This window comes from Musca domestica, unplaced genomic scaffold (assembly GCF_030504385.1).
Source record: "Musca domestica strain aabys unplaced genomic scaffold, Musca_domestica.polishedcontigs.V.1.1 84, whole genome shotgun sequence".
NCBI lineage: Eukaryota > Metazoa > Arthropoda > Insecta > Diptera > Muscidae > Musca > Musca domestica.
In genome coordinates this window covers 2679180-2695662 of record NW_026712417.1, presented here as the reverse complement: position 1 = coordinate 2695662, position 16483 = coordinate 2679180, and the positions used below count along the sequence as shown (strand labels likewise).

The 16483-nt window shown below is 36.1% G+C and overlaps 1 protein-coding gene across 2 annotated transcripts in view; it reads left to right on the top strand.

The window, feature by feature from the left end:
• Positions 1-378: 378 nt before the first annotated feature.
• The window catches only part of LOC101889181 (JNK-interacting protein 3), a 263742-nt gene continuing 247637 nt past the window's right edge, over positions 379-16483 (top strand). For both annotated transcript variants that reach the window (XM_059131281.1, XM_059131279.1), the window contains exon 1: positions 379-751. In XM_059131281.1, coding sequence (XP_058987264.1) covers positions 737-751 — 15 coding nt within the window. In that variant the 5' untranslated portion in view covers positions 379-736. The remainder of the gene's footprint in view (positions 752-16483) is intronic.

Here is a 16483-nt window from a genome sequence, read left to right as displayed (position 1 = left end):
CACCTATTTCTCAATATGTTGCATATTAATAGCTAATATTAAACATTTTGTAATTATTGAAACTAGCAATCATTAGATTTTTCTTAAATATTTTGCACAATACCTCAATACACATTTACTTACAAAACAGGAAATTTGGCAACCCTATTCTTACTCATTGAAGTCAAACTTCAGTTTTCGTTTTCTTTTAATTTCGTTCGGACGCTTGTTGGTTTCTTGCAATTTAATTGAAGTATTAACGCATTAATATCACTCAGTTTCCATTAAAAAACTATAAAAATGAAAAGCCAATGAATTTTGCAAATGAAATATCAAAATTTGAAAAAGAAATCAATGATATTTATGGAGAAAATGCAATTTAAAAATTTGCTAAATTGCTTGCAGTTGCAGTGTTTTCTATAATAAGTGAAGCTTGCGGTGAGCCCAAAATGTAAACAAATAATCTCTCTCTGAGAGAATGGTAATCGTAAGAGATGCAGAGAGTTAGGAATCAGAGCGTGAGAATTCAGTGCAAATGTGTCAAAACGAATGTATGATAGAAAAGAAGTGCCAATAATCAAATAAAAGTAATTTTCGTGATCTTTGAAGTGATTTGTAAAATTAAAGAAAAAAGTTAATAAATTAAAAAGCTTACAGTTGATCTACAGTGAAAAGTGAATTAATAGAGTTTTTATGAAGAAATTAAAACAAAGGGAATTTCCTATCAACAGGAAAAGAGAAGAAGGAGGAAATAAACATGGAAGAAGATGAGGTAAGGAATTTAATTATTAACGTTTATATTGTGTTAATATTTAATTTATTTAATGATAACTCTAGACGTAAACTAAATAATGTGTAGACAGAGAAAAGTATTATTTTCTTTGGCTTAACTCTAGGTTAATTTAGTTTTACCCTGATCCCGGGAAACTAGTTTTTATTGGGGGACGAACCCTGGACCCCAGATTTTTAACCCCAAAATCCGGGTTCAAGACCCCAACTAGACCCAGATCCAATTACCCGATATAGACAATTTAGGTATCGTTGGAAATTTTATGAAAATACCTATCCAACAAGTCACATGATGAGGTAAGTGGTCACGGTTCGGAAGTTAAAATCAAATTATCGATTTTTTGTACCCGGATTTTTTATAAAACCCTCAAAAAGTCAAAAAGGGTCCATTATGGGGGTCAACAAAATTGATGACAATTTATAGCTGATACTCTCATCTTTCTAAAATGCTACAATTTGCGCTTTACATCCGCATAACCCGATTCTAACCAGTTCATTAAAATTATGTTTTCAATAAAAAAAGGTTTATTACGCGTAGCCGTCGCTGGATTACAAAATCACCACATTTAAAAAAATTTGGTTCGCGTTAGCCGGCGTTGGACATACTCAGAGGAAAAAACTCAAGTCCCGGCCGAAGGCCGACTATTTACAAAGTGTCCAATTTAGAAAACTTTGGTTCGCGTTATCCGCTAAGGGACATACTCAGAGGAGAAAATCTCAAGCCCCGGCCAAAGGCCGGCCACTTACAAAAGGTATCCAAATTTAAAAAACTTTGGTTCGCGTTATCCTGTGTGGGACATACCCAGAGGAGAAAATCTCAAGCCCCGGCCGAAGGCCGGCTATTTGCAAAAAGTATCAAATTTAGAAAACTTTGGTTCACGTTAGCCGGTGTAGGACATATCCAGAGGAGAAAATCTCAAGCCCCGGCCGAAGGCCGCCTATTTAAAAAGTGTCAAATTTAGAAAACTTTTGTAATTCCAACGACGGCTACGCGAAATAAACCTTTTTTTACAGAAAACATAATCTTAATGAACTGATTAGAATTGGGTTATGCGGATTGAAAGACCCATATCTCTGGACCCGAAAAAGGTATTCCCACAAATTGTAGCATTTTGGAAAGGTAAGAGTGTTAGCTATAATTTGGCACCAATTTTGTTTACCCTCATAATGAGCCCTTTTGAACTTTTTGGGGGTTTTATTACAAATCCTGGTCCAAAAAATCGATAATTTGGCAAGGATACCTATATTGTCCATATCGGATAATTGGATCCGGGTCCAGGCCGGGTCTTGAACCCGGAATTTGGGGTCAACAACTTTGAATAACCAAAACGATCATATTAACCGAAATGAGCATCCTGTTCCCTTATATATTTTACACATCCCATTATTTCTACTTACACAAGATCTTCTGTGAAGATGGGATACATCAGTCCACTTCTTCTGGTACCTCCCCCACAAAGGATCAAAATTTTGAATATCCATGAAGCTCATAGAACGCGAAATTAATATCTAATTCCATTCAGACTTGTTATATCTACCACAAAAAAAAAAATACTACACAGAATGAGAAAGGATAATCCGATTGTGGAAATTCTAATATTTGCATAATTGCTCATTCTGGTATCTTCCCCACAAAGCGTCAAAATTTTGAGTATCCATGAAGCTCACAAAACGCGAAACTAACATCAGATTCTATTCATACTTGGTACATCTCAATATTTCCATCCACACAAGAACTGTTAAAAAGATGGTAGAGATCGGACCATTTCCTCTGGTACCTCGCCCACATAGTTTTCAAGATTCTGAAAAACAAACTCTCGAAGAAAGCGAATTATGCATCCATTTCTCTTCAAGTTTCCCACAATATCTGTTGTGAAGATGATATATATCTGCGGACCCCTTCTGGCACCTCACCCACAAAAGAGTCACAATTATCAATACCTTTATCTGTCATTACTTGCGAAACAAGTCAGGGATTCTTTACAACTAAATATTTCAACCAGAAACCTGAGATGAATATGGAATTTATAATTTCGATTTTTTTGTAATTATGTCCATACCAATATTTTTATCTGTTTTGGAAGAAGTATGAAAATGGAATACTTCGGTCGACGATATCTGGTACCTCACACACATTTTAGTATTTTCTAAAAGTTATCACATATCGCATTAAAGTGAAGGAAGTAACCTATATAGTTCAAACCTGGCACATCGTAATATTTATGTTATATTTATTTAGGTCCGATACGAAATTACAATATTCCTTCGGACTCCATAGAGGGTCAACAATTTGAATAATAACAGAAGTCGGCAAAACCGACTGATACTTTTTAACTTGTTTTAAGGTAGTTGGTTTAAATGACCATCCCTGAGCTATGCGGCACATACAGCTCCCAAGTTTTATCTGAGTAGTTTTCATGAATATGCCTTAAATGGATTTATTGTTTTACATTTTGGAATCGATAATCGAATACAAAACAGCCTATTTATCTTTTATTTTAACATGGATATGTCATAGGAAGTAAATAAACAATTGCCACCAAGAGTCAATAAATACGTCTACAAAAACTTTCATTCTCTTATTAGCAAATTAGAGATGAATTTTGTATTTAATTTTACCACATTCCATGTTTAAATTTTCAAAATTTCTAAATTACAAATTTAGAATTCCCAAAATTTCAATCCTAACTGTTAAAAAGTTTCTTACTCGCATTTGCGAGAATTCATAGTTGGCAAAAGTTTGTAAAGAGTTCGCCAACACTTTCCATGTTATCTATGGACATGGAGTACTCCACTCATCCTTCTTATGGCATGCAAAACCATCTAATCCAATTCAATGGCATCTAATAGACACTTTATTAGGAATATTGAATGCGTGATCTTCTTTCATTTCCAAAAAGGAACTTTTGAACATTCTTATGTCTGTCTGTTATTGTTGCTGATTGTCGGTCGGATAGTCGTGTCATCAATTTGTACACAATTTTCTAGTAGCAATTTGCAAGCGACTCTGACAGTTTGGGATTTGAAAAATTGTTTTCAATGCGACGCAACAAAACATGGTTAGGAGAAAACAAGAATTGAAAGTTCCTTTCAGCCAGAATGAGTTGAGGGGGAAACATCAGCAATGAAATTTGATTGTCATATGATAATGATGTGACATGAAATGAAGGAAGTGTCTTTGGTGACGAACAAACATGGAATGTATTATTAATTGAAAGATGAAGACAGAGTGCATAAATTGTGATGCATAATTGCAGGTTAGATTTGTGTGGTTTAATGAAGGTTCAATTACAGTCTACGAAATAGTTCTCGGAATACATAATACTAATTATGAAAGAAGTAGAAGAGAGAGAGAGAGAGAGGGGAACGCTTGTGCTTAATAGAGTCAAGAGCAATTATGTTCCATTGGATGGTCATTGAGGATAATTTACACCTATGAAGAGAGAGGTAAAGAGAGGGAGAAGATATTTAATTTATATGAGCAATGAAATTCATTGCATTTTTGTCAAAAAATTATTGTTATTTCTTCAAAATATGACATGGTATATATTTTATAGAATTCTTATTCCCGACTTTTCATTTTTACAAATAAATTTTATGAACAATTACTTTTGCCAGCTAAACTGCCAAGATATTTAATCCAGAATGTCAACAAACGAAGTACTTCCTTTACTATCAGCTTTTAGTTGGTTTTTGGCTCAGTACTAACTTGACCATTAAATGTAGTCAATTTAGTAGACAAACATGGTAACCACATGCACATGGAGTCTCATCTGCCTCGCCCCCGTCGTCACACTTTCATCTGTGTGTGAGAGTTTTACTGTCGCTATCGTCGTCGTCGTTGCTGTCCAATTTTCTCTTCGTTAAGGAGTTGCAAATGCAAACATTGAATGTCCACTTCTGTCTGATGTGAGTTGGACTCATGTTTATTTAAACATTCCCTAAAGTGTAATTAATATGTAAATGATCGTCTACAAATCAAATTGCAGTGTGTTTTAGCCGGCAAAGGATGAAAGGGAATGAGCGACAAAGAGTGAGTGTAATTCTTGTCAATGGGAAGGACAAACATTTGATTAATGTAAGTTGTAAAATGTAGTTACGTGGAAGGAAACTAATAGGTAGGGGAGAATAATGAGTAAATGTCGGATATTACCTTAAAAGTCTTTTAGACAATTAAGGTACCAAAAAAGAAAAAAATAGGTAAGAATATTGAATAAACTTTTAACGATGTAGGTGTTCTTTTATACAATTCCAGCATTATGGCCAGTGGTCTCATATGGTATATATAATTTGATACGGCAAAAAGTGTCTCGTCTAAACAACAGTTTTAGATCCATATGTATCTTCGGATGAATTCCGTTTTTGGACATTTTCATTCAGTCCTGAAGATTCATGTGTAACAACGACAACGGTCTTCAGATCGTTGAATCACAGGAAATTCGGTTCGTTATTCCACAGGAGCTTTGGCTCATTTTCCCACAGGAGCGATGCCATCCCAAACAACTGTCTGGTCGGATAATAGGCACGATGACTCTTGAAGGTAGTAATCACATTGGCATATCGCAGTACTTTAGTCAAACTAATATCGAGTTCCAACGAGGGCTAATACATATTTCTGGACTAGGCGACACGCTGTGTCGGACATTACCTTGACTTGAAAACTCAATTTGCCTGAAAAAGTAAATTAACTCCTGAACATTTTTCAGGGCAAGAGTACAGGGCGAAATAAAAACACTGCAACAAAGTCAAACGCCATAATATTTAGCTTTTTTTTATACCCTCCACCTTGGTAAGGAGGGTATATTAACTTTGTCATTCCGTTTGTAACATCCTTAAATATTCGTCGTAGACCCCATAAAGTATATATATTCATAATCAGCATAAAATTCTAAGTCGATTTAACGATGTCCGTCTGTCTGTCCGCTGTCTGTCTGTCTGTCCGTCTGTCTGTCTGTTGAAATCACGATACAGCCCACAGTATTTGACGTAGAGCGTCAAAATTTTGCGGAGCAATTCGCATTGTGTCTAGGATGGTTGGTATTGAAAATGAGATATATCGGCCCACGTTCTGGTATAGTCTCCATATAACGGTACCTCCCGATATTCAGTATTTTGATGATTTATGCTACATTTTTTCACGGATTTGTTTGAAAATTGGTATTTGTAGGTCATAACGGGTCTCTGTGCGTGTGGCAAAACATTGCATGTATAGGTCCACGTTTTGGTATAGCCCCCATATAAAGGTACCTCCCGATATTCGGTAATTTGATGATTATTGCCACATTTTTTCATCGATTTGTCTAAAAATTGGTATTTGTGGGTCATAATGGTTTCCACCTCCGGTGGCGAAACATTGCATGTATGGGTCCACATTTTGGTATAGCCCCCATATAACGGTACCTCCCGATATTCGGTAATTTGATGATTTTTGCCACATTTTTTCACGGATTTGTCTGAAAATTGGTATTTGTGGATTATAATGGGTCCTAGTTCGTGTGGCGAAACATTGTAATTATAAGTTCACGTTTTGGTGTAGCCCCCACATAACGGTACCTCCCGATATTCGGCATTTTAATGGTTTTTGCCACATTTCTTCTTCCCGGCCGAACTTACTGTTTTTTTACTTGTTAATTTTATTGAATGAAAGCTAAAAATGTCGGAAATAGCATCAAATTTTAGCATAAAAGCAAAAAAGTTTAGATTTGTTCGAATTGGTCACCTTTGGCACGAATTATGGCCAATGAAATTGTCACACGCTGCCCGAATGTTGCTCTGCGGCATTTTGACCCATTTCCGGCGAAGCGCTTGCTTGAGTTGATCGACACTTTCATTATGTTTTCATTTCATTCGATCATTTTTTTTGCTTACTGCTGGAAAACGAATATTTTCTCATCGGAGAAAACCAAATTTGGTAGTTCACCACTTTCGGCCAAGCGAAGCAACTCTTTAGCTCTTTTGAGTCTATTTTCTTTCTGTTGCGGTGTAAGTTCTTGCACTTTTTGGAATTTCTATAGCTTTACCCCGAGCTCATTTTTTCATATTTGCCGAATGGAATACTGCGATATGTTCAGCTCACGAGCCATTTTTCAGCCACTGTGACATGGGTTTCGATCAAGTTGCTTCTTTACTTTTCGAACCATTACTGCAGATGTTGCTATTCCTGTGATGTTCCATCCACATCACAGTACCACGGTAACGAGCAATGGTACTAGACACAAACGATTTATTCACATTTAAATGCTGGAGTGCTCTAACGATAAACACTTGTGGTTATCCAGCCAAATATAATGAAATCAGACTATCACGCTTGAATTCTATCACGAATAACTTTTTTTTCTGGAAAATGCTCACCAAAATGCTTTTGTACGCTTGGAAAAAATATAATGAGCTGTCACTGGAATAATTTTAATAGCTGTCGGACGAGTGGTTTAGAAATTACAGTAGTCTGAATTTGGTTACAGTTTTTTGTGTGGGCTTGCAAGTCCTTTTACATATCCAGAATATTACCTTAAAGTCCTAAAAACAACTATAGTAGCCAAAACAATTAGCAAAGCAGCCAAATTCGGCCAGATGAACGGAAAGATATAAAAACTGTCAATCTCAAAATGCAGTATATCATCCCAGAGAAGTCCGATTTTTAGAAAATAGATTGATAATTAGGAAAATTATTAAATACAGCCTTATAAGTCTGTTATAAACTGTATTAACTTATTTTGTCTAGGTCTTGGTGTCCCTAGACGTTTTGGATGTCGTCGTTATAACCGACAATTTCAATACACCAATAACACCCACTCAACCATCCAATAAATTTTGCTCAACCACAAGAAACGAATTAAACAGACTTCTAAATGAAATTAAAAATATAATAAAATACATTTTGCTAATTACCGGCACTTTTCCTCCCGTCTTCTTTCACTTCCATTCACATCAATGCCCGAATAAATGGCTAGAAATTGATATAAAGATAAAAATGCTCTTAATCGGCCTACAATATACCAAATAAACAATTAAACATTTAAGCCCATGGCAATTGCCAAGGATTTGTTGTAGCTCCAGGCATTAAGTATACCAGGCGTAAAGTATACTTAATTCCATGACGTCCATGTTGTTGTTCGTTTCGTTCGTTTATTGTTGCTTGCCGGCTCATTTTATTTGGCAAGAAAATTAAACCAACACTTTTCAGTTGAGCCATAATGAAATGGCCCAATCATTTCATTTGTAGACCATTATAGTGTCCTTTCGAACGTTTGTTTGTCTGTCAGTCCGACAGTCCGCCCATCCATTCATTCGTAATCGTGGCATTTAGTGTCTGTAAATATGGATTTTTATTTGGAGCAGGCACTTACAAATGCGTCTCACAAATACAAGTAAATGTCCTTTTATGGCTCTTAATTAAGGCAATGATGGGGTGTTTTAATACGTTTTCCAAATGTTTAATGACTGACAGACAGACGTAGCGAACAGCCATCCACCAGCCAGTCAGCCATTGCAGACCATTAATATTTCCGTAGAAATCCTTTGGTTGGACAACGGAATTGTGGGTGGAATTGGTGGTTAATCGGGGGATGAACACCCACTGATGACACACACACACAAAGAACAAGAAAGGGGAAAGATGGGAGGGGTGGTCTGGCTCAAATTAAAGATAGAGTTGACTTGCTTAACAGACTGAATCAGTTTTCCAAGTCTTACAACGATGACTACTTTCGCATGTTTTGTTTGTGGCTCTGTAAATTTACGAAAGAATATTTTTGCTGATGAGTACATAAAACAATGATTGCGCTCCGTTGCGTTGCGATGGCGATAAACGAAAACGCCGCAAGGATAGCGATGATGATGATGATGAGGATACTACTGTCGCTGCTTCTGATGACCATGATGTTGCGATGTTGTGATACTTGGGTGATGAAGATTGTCATTGATATAGCGACAGACAATCGTTTACTTATGTTTTCGTTGATTGACAACATAGTTATGTAGGTATATATGTATTTAAAATACAGTGGATTGATCTACTGATGTTTTTTCTTTTTATAAAAAATATAAATTTTAGTAAGAGGTAAAATATTTAGTTTTGGCATTTTTAAAATATTCTTCTTGCAACACTTTTCAAAGTATTTTTAAACATATCGCTTAAATGACTGCACATCATTGTTTTAGGGTAGGTTTCTAAAGAAAACTTTCCGATGTTCGCAATATTGATGATTTTCGCCTAATTTTTCAACGGAATTGTATGAAGTTTCGTAGTTGAAGTTGTTAATGGACACCACATTCTCTGGGCCATGGACATGGGCCCACGTAATAAATGGGCCCACGTAATAAATTGAGCTTCATTTTCCAACCAAATATTTCATAGTTGATAGTTGGAGTTCGTAACTGATGCTACCTTCTATGAGAATAACTAGCTAAACGGAAACTCCAGATATTTGGTATTTATACCCTACACCACAAGGTGGTCAGGGTATTATGTCTTTGTACATTTGTTTGTAACAGGCAAAAGAAAACGAGATAGACCCATATGCATGTCAGTCCGTCTGTCCGTCCGTCCGTCTGTCCATGTATTCTTGTGAACAAAATGCAGGTCGCATTTATTATCCGATTGATATGAAATTTTGCAAACAACATTTGTCTGGCCCAAGGACGAACCCTATTGAAATTGGAGATAATCGGTAAAAATTTAGATATAGCTCCCATATATATCTTCGTCCGATTTGCTTTTTATTGTGCACCAAACGTGTAATATCAGCCCGAATGGTATGGAATTTTGCACATACAATTGTTCTTCCGATTTGTTATTTTTGTCCTCCGCAGCCGTAATATGCACTCTGTAACAACAATATTTGGGGAAATATATCAAATGCAGCTCAGAAATACCTTTGCTAAATTTTATCGAGATCGGTTCAGATTTGGATATAGCTCCCATATATAACTTCGTCCGATTTACTTTTTATTGTGCACCAAACGTCTAATATTTGCCCAAATGGGATTGAATTTGGCACTTACGACCGAATTGAGTCTAGAAGCTAGTATGTCAAATTTGGCGAAGATCGGTTCAGATATAGCTATAGCTCCCATATATACTCTTCATCCGATTTGTTACATTTGTTACCCACAGCTGTAATATGCATTCCGTAACGACGATTTTCAGGGAAATATATCAAATACAGCTCAGAAATATCTTTGCCAAATTTTATCGAGATCGGTTCCGATTTGGATATAGCTCCTATGAATATCTTTATCCGATTTCAAGTTAATTGTGCACCAAATGGGTAATACAAGTCCGAATTTAAAAGATACAAATGCTTCGGCATATTTAGTCCTTTGAATTTTAAATAATAATTATAATCATAGCGTGTATGATTGAATTCTCCCATAAAAACTTTTAATTATTAAGTGGAGCTCAACTAAATTAGCAAAGTGGTGTAGGGTATCATAAAATCGGCCCCGCCCGACTGTAGGACTTTCTTTACTGGTTTTAATTCGAAATTGTATCATTTTAATTAGTTTTACTTTATAAATGGTGAAAGGGCCGGGCTGAAATTGATTTATTTATTACTTATTAGTAGTAATATGAAAATGAAGTTTATATATTCACTAGCTGAACCAGGTGCGCTTTGCTACCTCTTTTGACTTGATATGAATTTATGTGCATTTATATGCACACATTGTTTTATACCCCCTGTCTGTCTGTAAAATAACGGTATCCCTATATATTCGGTGTTTTGATGATTTTAGCGACATTATTTATCGGAAGTGTTTCAAATTTCACATTTGAAGATCTTAATGAGTACTACAGCCTATGACTGAATATTGTCTATGCAGTTCCGCGTCTTATTCACCTGAATTGTTTCAAGATTCCTATTTGAAGTTCGGAATCGAACTGTCGGCCTACGACAAAAAAAAATCTTATGAAGGACCACGTCTTCGTATAGCCCCCATATAAAGAGTTTAATTTTTCTATAGATTTTTTTAAAATTCTTCAAGTTCCTTTAAAATGGTCGAGGGTATCAAAAGTTTGGCCCGGTCGAACTTATCTGCTGTTTTACTTGTTTTTGCTTAACTTGTTTTTTCTTCAGGAGGATAAACAAAGAAATAAGTCAGTCTGCCAACTCGTGAACATGACAGGTTCAGCAGACCATGAGAAAATCAGGACCGATTTCAATATTTCAAATTTAATTTTTATTCAAATCCCGCCACACATTCCAAATATCATTGAAATCCGCGTAAAATATATATTGGAGCTATATCCAAATCTGTACTGATTTCAGTTATTTTTATTCACAATTTAACATTTTTTCGGGGAAATACATGAATGAGTGGACCAATATTGGCCAATTTCACAATTGAACTAAAACTTATCTAAGTGTTTCGATGAGCCATCTATGAACTCGGGTACACCCAGTGCTAAATATGAGATTTGCATTTTTTTCAAAATTTTTGAACTTTTTTGGGGACAGTGCAGAAATATTGGAAAAAAATAAGCAAAAAAAGGATATGCGAAGCTTGGAAAAAATTTTGCACCTGGCCTAAGTTTTATCTAAATATTATGATTTAGCAATTTTATATCGGATAATCCATTCGATGCAGAGGAGGAGGATTTAAACCAATATTGCCCGTTTTTGAAATAGAGAGACCTAGTTGGACCCTAGGTCTCTCTATTTCTTTATTTTGATGAAGTATATTTTGGCCGTATCAAATCATACTATTAGAGTCGGAATTCTGAAGTTTATCTACGAAAATCGATTTAAAATTTTGTAGTTTTTATATTAAACAATTTAAAGTATCAGTCGATTTTGCCGACAGATGTATACCCTCAGCCAATGTTCGATTATTTAAATATATTTTGATTATTCATATTGTTGACCCTCTATGGAGTAGGTTGCGAAGGAATGGGCCAATATTGTCCATTTCGTATCGGACTTAAATAAATATGATAGAAATATTGCGATGTGCTCGGTTTGAACTTCCTTCACATTATATGAGATATGAGATATATTTTGAAAATGTCAAAATGGCCGTGAGGTACTAGATATAGTCGGCCGAAGTATTCCAATTTCATACTTCATCCAATACAGGTAAAAATATTGGTATGGGCAGAATTACAAGAAAATCGAACATTTATATCAAATTTTATGCAAAATCATAAATTCCACATTCTCATCAGATGTTTGGTTGACAGAAATAATTAGATATAGCAAGTTGTAAAGAATCACTGACTTGTTTCGTTAAGTTATTACAGATAAAAGCATTGAAAATTGTGACCGTTTGTAGGTGAGGTACCAGAAGGGGTTCACAGACATATATCATCTTCACAACAGATTTTGTGTTAATAAAAATGTTGGTCTGTGTCAAATTTAAAAATAATTGGAGGCTTATTTCGTTTTCTTTGAGTGTTTTGTTTTAAAAAAACTTTAAACCCTGTGTGAGGGAGGTACCAGAAGAAATGGTCCCATCCCTACCATCGGTGTAACAGATCTGGTGTTGATGGAAATATTGAGATGTACCAAGTCTGAATGAAATCGGATGTTATTTTCGCGTTTAATGAGCTTCATAGGTATTCAAAATTGTGACCCCTTGTGGGGGAGGTATCACAAGGAATGCTCCGATCTGTACTATATTTAAAACAGAACTTTTGGTGATGATACTAAATATTCTGCAACTGGAACTACAATTCCTTATTTGGTATGTGGTCCTGCCTGACAATGTTGCATCGATATCCGTTAAAAAGTTAAAGTTAGTTAAAAAGCTGTAAGTTCGGCGGGCGGATCTTTGAATACCCTCCACGAACGATTTTGAAAATTTCCAAAAAAAAAAAAAAAAAAAAGCAGTAAAGAAAGTCTTAAAGTCGGGCGGGACCGACTTTATGATACCCCACACCACTTTTCTAATTTATTAGAGGTCCACATAACAATTAAAAGTTTTTATGGGAGAATTCAATCATACACGCTATGATTATAATTATAATTTAAAGTTCAAAGGACTAAATATGCCGAAGCAATTGTATCTTTTAAATTCGGACTTGTATTGCCCATTTGGTGCACAATTAATTTGAAATCGGATAAAGATATATATTGGAGATATATCCAAATTTGAACCGATCTCGATAAAATTTGGCAAAGATATTTCTGAGCTGTATTTGCTATATTTCCCCACATATTGTTGTTACAGAGTGCATATTACGGCTGCGGAGGACAAAAATAACAAATCGGATGAACAATATATATTGGAGCTATAGCTATATCTGAACCGATTTCGATCAAATTTGGCATACTTATTTTCAGGCCTAATATGGTTGTATGTGCAAAATTCCATACTATTCGGGCTGATATTACACGTTTAGTGCAGAATAAAAGGCAAATCGGACGAAGATATATATGGGAGCTATATCTAAATTTTGACCGATTATCTCCAATTTCAATAGGGTTCGTCCTTGGGCCAAACAAATGATCTGTGCATAATTTCATCTGGATTGGGCAATAAATGCGAACTGTACTTTGTTTACAAAAATACATGGACAGACGGACAGACAGACAGACGGACGGACGGACATGCATAAATCGACTCAGAATGTGATTTCATGCAGATCATCAAAAGGAACTATGGGTCTATCTCGTTTTCTTTTGCCTGTTACAAACAAATGCACAAAGACATAATAACTTGACCACCTTGTGGTGTAGGGTATAAACATAAGATCCGTTAATTATTCTGTGAAAATCTAAAAAATACCGAGTGTAGCCGTTACATGAGGGTCTATACGACGATGTGGATTAGCATAGGCAACTTTTTCATAAGTCATTACAATATTCAAAAAAATCGGTGAAGAATGTAGCTAAAATCATCAAAATACCGAGTATGGGGCCGGTTGATTGTATTTTAAAAATGTGCTAGATTTCGAGCGAATCTCTGATACGAGCAAAGCATGCTCGCTTTTATCCGAGCGACATCGAAAATTAGTGTATCCTAGATTTTGTTTCAACTCCCAAGTGTGCTCCCACTCGATTAAAAGTAAGACTCGCTTTTGCCGGAGTTTTTTGGAAGTTAGTAACTGTAAAATATTTTAATAATTTAGACTGAAAGAATTTTTATATATTTATTATTTTTCAAATAATGCAATCCATTATACCATATTTCCCCGGTTGTATTGCTTTATATGATTCTACCTTCTCACATACACCAAACGCTATTGTTGAATAGCATTTCGAAACCACTCACAAATGATCCAATTAGTAAAATTTAATTACGCACATCAACAACCCGTTTAACTTTTTGCTCATTTTCGGAGAAATTAACCATCAGCCTCAACGAAGACAGACAGACAGACAGAGAGGGCAAAAGTGGTAGCATCATTATCATCATCAGCCAACGCCAGTCATTCCACACAATGTCCAATGTACAAGACAGCAGCGACAATGCGATGGAAATGCACACACACACAGACCGCCACCGTATTCTGGGCCCCAACATCCAAGGGGGAGTAATTAATTTCAATCTTCGACATTTTGAGGAAAATTACAAAACATTTTCAACGCATTTGTATTCCAAATGAGCATGCTCGTTCGTTACAATAAAATATACTTTTGATGTGATCCAATTACTCAACGACAATGGCAAACAACAAAAACAAGGAATGGCTCGAGAGATGTTGTTCTTGGTTTCCGTCCACGAAAAGACAAATAAAGGATAAACGAATGTAGTCACTGTTGAAATGGGTTGGGGTTTAATTACGAAAGAAAATTTTATTAAACTGAATTTGTAACGAATTTTTCTTTTAAGGGCATTTAAAAGAATCTTAAAGACCATAATCATGGATTTTGAAAAGATTATTTTTAAAGGACAGGGACCAATGGTATATACTTCTATCATGCTCGAACAAAACAGAAAAATAGAAAATACCTCTCCAAAACTTCGGTCGCGTCCTTAATATATGCAGGGTAAGATGAAAAAACTGCAACCAACTTCAGACTGCTGCCATTTTTTAAGCCACTCGTCCAATAGCTATTAAAATTATTCCAATGACAGCTCATTATATTGTTAACAAGCGTACAAAAGCATTTTTTTGAGAATTTTCCAGAAAAAATGTTATTCGTGATGGAATTCAAGCGTGATAGTGTGATTTCTTTATATTTGGGTGGAAAACCACAAGTGGCTATCGTTAGAGCACTCCAGCAATTAAATGTGAATAAATCTTTTGTGTCTCATTCCATCGCTCGTTACCGTGATACTGGTAGCGTAGCCCGACGTCAAGGAAGTGGACGGAAGAAAGCAGCAACATCAGCAGAAATGGTTCGAAAAGTAAAGAAGGGACTTGATCGAAACCCGCGTGGCAGTGAGCTGAACATATGGCAATATTCCATTCGGAAAATATAGAAAAATGAGCTCGGGGTAAAGCCATTGAAATTCCAAAAAGTGAAAGAACTTGCACCGCAACAGAAAGAAAATAGACTCAAAAGAGCTTGGCCAAAAGTGGTTAACTGCCGAATTTGGCTTTCTTTGATGAGAAAACATTCGTTGTCCAGCAGTTTGTAAATAAACAAAATTGCAACAATCATTGCTAAAGAGGTCAGCTGAAAATGTGCACCTTCGGTTGGCCACCAGAACTCAAGCGCCGGCCATGGTGATGGTATGTGCCGCCATAACAGCCGATAGTCGCTCTCCGCTCGTATTAATCGACCGTGGTATCAGAATAAATGCCGAATATTATTGCGAAAATATTCTGGATGGTGTATTAAAGCCTTGGGCACGCCGACATTTGGCCGCAGACCTTGGACATTCCAAAAGGACTCAGCACCATCCCACTCAGCATGCGCCACCCAAGAATGGCTACAAAATGAGGTTCCTCGTTCCATTTCCAGCGCACAATGGCCACCAAAATCTCCGGATACCAATCCGTTGGACTATTGTGTCTGGAGTATTTTGGAAAGCAAGGTTGGTGCTAAAAAATATCAAGTGTCGATCACCTCAAGCAAGCGCTTCGCCGGGAATGGGCCAAAATACCGCAGAGCAACATTCGGGCAGGGTGTGACGGTTTTATTGGCCGTTTGAAGGCCATAATTGGTGCCAAAGTTGACCAATTCGAACAAATCGAAACCTATTCTAAAATTTGATGCTATTTCCGACTGACCGCTTACAGTTTGGCCTTCGGGTTTTTTTCAATAATTACTTCAGTCAGAGCATTTTTTCGCAAGATGAAGTCCGGCACCCTTAAATCCTGTAGATCGGACATATAGTTATTCATACAAAGTACTGGCTTTCTTTTACATAGAAACTGTAAACAATATTCTTCCTTTTCTTAATTACGCCTCCATACCCGATGATGTCATTGTGTAACTGTTCTTAATATTTATCTTGGCAATTTGTTTAATGAAATTAGCATTCCGGTAAAAAAACCGCAATGGAGAAAACACAAATCTAACTTAATGCCAACAATCATCGCTGTTATCATCAACTTAAGTGCAAAAGCCAGTTAAAAAATGGCAAATCTACCCACCCCCTCCCTATGCACCTCCAACAAATGTCATTAAAGGACATTGAGACTGTGATTTATTTTATTGGGGCCCATTGTCATAATCATAACACAAATACAACACAGATTAGAGTATCTTAAGCTAACATTCAGCAATAAAAACACAAACACACATACCCACAAACAGGCAGAAGGAGGAATCATCGTGACATTATTATGGCACAGTGCAAATGTATATGTCAACAGAAAACA